Source organism: Haliotis cracherodii, unplaced genomic scaffold (assembly GCF_022045235.1).
Source record: "Haliotis cracherodii isolate W230 unplaced genomic scaffold, xgHalCrac1.p SCAF_8, whole genome shotgun sequence".
Taxonomy (NCBI): Eukaryota; Metazoa; Mollusca; class Gastropoda; order Lepetellida; family Haliotidae; genus Haliotis; species Haliotis cracherodii.
In genome coordinates, this window is record NW_027266341.1 from 29,547,454 (window position 1) to 29,551,744 (window position 4,291).

At 41.2% G+C, this 4,291-nt stretch overlaps 1 protein-coding gene across 1 annotated transcript in view; it reads left to right on the forward strand.

Moving 5' to 3' along the window:
* The first annotated feature begins 2,954 nt into the window (after positions 1 to 2,954).
* Positions 2,955 to 4,291, forward strand: part of LOC139450647 (lymphocyte antigen 75-like) — a 111,176-nt gene continuing 109,839 nt past the window's right edge. The window contains exon 1 of the mRNA XM_071232442.1: positions 2,955 to 3,009. Coding sequence (XP_071088543.1) covers positions 2,961 to 3,009 — 49 coding nt within the window. The 5' untranslated portion in view covers positions 2,955 to 2,960. The remainder of the gene's footprint in view (positions 3,010 to 4,291) is intronic.

Here is a 4,291-nt window from a genome sequence, read left to right on the forward strand (position 1 = left end):
ACTTTTTCAATAAGCGCTCATGACCATCTGTTTCGCCATGTTATTTTGTCAGCGTTGTATGCTAATCGGTAAACACACGGAAGTAACAGCTGTACATACGCAAACTATGCCATTTCATTTCAAAATAATGTTTAATGCAATTCAATTAGGTTTACACGTTTGAAGTAGTCGAACTTGAGAATGTAAAGCTTTTGGAAGCACAAGTGTAAAGATGAATATCGTCAAAGATACATCTATGTGATGTACTAGTCAGTATCAATGAATGTTGACAAACTGCAGCAATTGCTTGTAAATGAATATTTACAGGGTTTCTGTCGCGAAATCGTAATATGACAGCTTCTTTTACGTTTGGTGATATTTGTATTTACACGGTTATGTTTCTTCAAAACAAAGAAATGATTTTTGAGTGAAGGAACACGCGCTGGTTCATGGGACAAATGTTTTCATGAAGCTAAACAGTGAATTATATCAGACATCTGTTGAGTTATATGTCTTGACTGCACAAATATCAGTCTTATGGAAAGGAAAATTGGTCACCACGTGGTTTTTCGACAGCATATTGCTGCGCTTTTCATACCTCAGGATGTCTCCGTGGAAACAACACGATCAACTGTGTAAAACCGGCCACAATGCTTAGAGTTTCTGGACAACAGATTTTTAAAGAATGAAAATTGGACGTGGTATAGATAAGGATAGAAAAATCTTTACCTGGTTGTTTGTCCATTGAACTGTCTCCATGTGGGTCGGGCGGGGGTCGGGCTTGCAATTGCCGAGTGCTTGTTTTTTTCCAGTATGTGGGAGGGGGTTGTGTTTGTAAAAAAAGTCATATAGGCAATATACACCAGACGCACATTTCTCAATCACCGACTTCCTGTGAACACGTTTTGGTGGACGTCCATTTTGGAATCACGTCGACTATTCTTGTCTTCTCTTCCTCTCTTCGTTCCGTTTTCTTTATCATCAGTGTGTGTTTCAAACAGTTCATTTTCAAAATAAATTCCATCACGTTGTACAAGCCGTCTATGTATTGCTTTGAAAATGTCAATGCGTGTATCCTCCACACTTTGGATATCGTAGGCAATCTTCCTTGCTGTGAGAGCTGGTCAGTGCTTCAATGACCCTGCTCGGGCTGCCCATTGTTTGTTGATTGCCTGGACGCTGGGTCAGTCAGCAGTGACAATACTTGTGTAAATTCGCCTTCACATATGTTTATATTTAGAACACTTGATTTTAAGCAAAACGCTCAATAATGTTCATGATTCACTCACATATACCCATTCCGGGTTGCTTCAAGGTCACATTACATTATTTTTGCACAACATCATCTCATAATTAACGCAATTGTGACGGAGCATTCTTTTCAGCGACATGCTATTCAGGCGCATGCGCATCCTGCTATGGTATACACTAACACCCAATGTGAATACGTACCAATATACATGTTGCACTCAATGGGTTAAATCCGATTCATTTAGGCAATTTCTAAAATGTCTAAATACTTTAGTCATTTTACAAATTAAGTGACAAATCTGTTCATTGTCCATTGACACGTTGGCTGATTTATATAGCTACGTTGTATACTGGCATCCTGGGTGTACATGTGTCACTATATATAGCTACGTTGTATACTGACATCCTGGGTGTACATGTACCACTATATATAGTTACGTTGTATACTAACACCCAGGATGTACACCTTTCACTATATATAGCTACATTGTATACTGATATCCTGGATGTACATGTAGCACTTTATATAGCTACTATGTATACTGGCATCCTGGGTGTACATGTGTCACCGTATAAAGCTCCGTTGTAAACTGACATCCTGGATGTACATGTAACACTTTACATAGCTATGATGTATACTGACATCCTGGGTGTACATGTGACACCGTATAAAGCTCCGTTGTTATTATTATGACTGAAATTATTTGGGATGGCATTATAACTGTAACAAGTTTCATGCTTTCAATCACAAAGTGCACAATGTTTCACGATACTAAGTGTGTGTGTGTGTGTGTGTGTTGGGGGGGGGGGGGGGGGGGGGGGACACCAGCATAGTTGAAAAAATGAATTCGCCGACTGCGTGCGGGAGAAGGGCCACGCGCAGCATACAGGAAACTGTACACTCTTTCATCACTGACCCCGCATTTTGAGTGTGTTTTATCTGTCCTATTATAGCGAAATCTGAAACAACATGTCTCAACAATTTATGTTTCATGAACCTTAGGAAACGGACGTAAAATATCTCTTGCTGGCGTACATGTACATGTGAAAGAGAATCTTAAAAACATTGTGGATTATCAGCGCCTCTGCAGCCTGGCTACAAATACGAAGATTACCCGTGACTTGTAATTGGATGTGTTCATATCTGTGTGTAGCATTAGCGAGCACTAAGATCTGATTTTAATGAGATTGGCTCAGAACTTTTAAAACAAACTTAAATGTCCTCGGGAGAAGATGTATATATTCCATGTTTCATCTTTTTTTCCGAAGCAAATTAAAAGTACATATTTACAAAGTTCAGGACCCCGTTCCACAAAGCGATCGTAGCTCTGCGGCAGTCATAAGTCTAGGGTTAAAGTATGGGAGTTATGATCGTCTCAGCGCTACGATCGCTTTGTGGAACGAGGCCCAGTACTTTAATGGATCGCGACGTATAGCTGCAAGATTGCGGCGTTGAGGAAAAGCCAACCCATTTTGAGGGAATGGTCACATCAAAGTCAAAATATGAGACCCTGACGTTTATAAACGCCGAATATTTCATGTGAAGAAGAAACATAAAAAAGTTTATGTATGTAGTCCTCACCGCGGACAACGTGCCTGGTACGCCTCTAGGCCGCGGTCTGAAGTACACGCACAGATAACAGCCCATTGTGGTATCTGTTAGTACATCCTACTGATAGATGGCGAACACAGTGTAACTCTGTGTAAACACTCCCTGCCATACCGTTATAATGGAGGAAAGATCTTGTATATTATTGATATTTATATTGGCCATTTCAGGTAAGTTTAAAGACTGTGGTGGAATTGATCCGATTTTAGATTATGACCTAGGTTATCAGATCAGTGCAGTAATTTGTAACAATTTCAGTGTGATCGATACTGATTAATGTGATGGTGATAACGGTGTTCAACATGCTCCGACACTTGGGGCCTTTCAACAAAGTATTCACGGCGCTTAGGCCACAAAATATAGTTTCTCCTCTACGATCCGTTTTCTCCTCTACGATCCGTTTTCGCCTCTACGATCCGTTTTCCCCCTCTACGATCCGTTTTCTCATCACCTGTCGACACTAAAAGTCGACCCTCGTCTTTTTTTTTATCAGAGTCTATTTATTGAAATAGAAGTTATTACGTAACACATGCGTTTTACTTAAAATGTCAACAAAGAACCATTTGTTCATTACATTATACTGCCTTTTATACATAGGAGCTGACCACCATTTCTTAGGTTCTTGTACACAACAACGTGTTTACCGTTAGAAGCCACAGTGACAGATATAAATTGCTCGTTGACCTGCATGTGTAGGCTCGGTTCGTTCTTAGAGTCATTGAATCCCCATGTGTGTACTTCTCACCATGAACGCTCTCCCTCCAAGGTGAGGTGGGGTGAGGTGAGATGAGGTGAAGTAAGGTTTAACGTCGCGTTCAAGTTTTCTGCACTCATATAGCGATGTGCATGCACGTATGTGTGTGTGTGTGTGTGTGTTCCTGCTTGTACTAGTCCAGACTCATGCCGATTTAATAGTGCTATAGCCCCCCTGAGATACCATGCCGCAATTGAACATGAATACTCCACTCAGACAAAGTATTCTGACTCCGACCCGAGCCTTGTTTTAGCCCCTTAATGCCGAGCACCAGGCGGGGTAACAACAAGTACCATCTTTTAACTTTTTGTGGTATGACGCGGCCTGGGATCGAACCGCCGACCTTCCGTTCTCCGGGCGGACACTCTACCACAGGAAGTTCAAGGTGTGTGCAGGCACTACAAACTAGATACTGCACAAAATCACCATTATGGCCAATTTTATCTTTATATCAGCTTACAAGGGCATTCAACAAGTTAGGAGCCACACACACTGATACCAGATTGTTATCGGCTCTTCGTAATGTGCATACACCAGCCTTTGTGTCAGTCGTCGTCAGCTGAACGGTTGCACAACATATGATAGGGATGACAGATCACGCCAGACCAATGACCGAGGTCTTTAAGTTCGAGAGAATACACATGATATGTATCTTCAATATCTCAAGGAACTAAACAATAGCTATCTGTTAATCACAG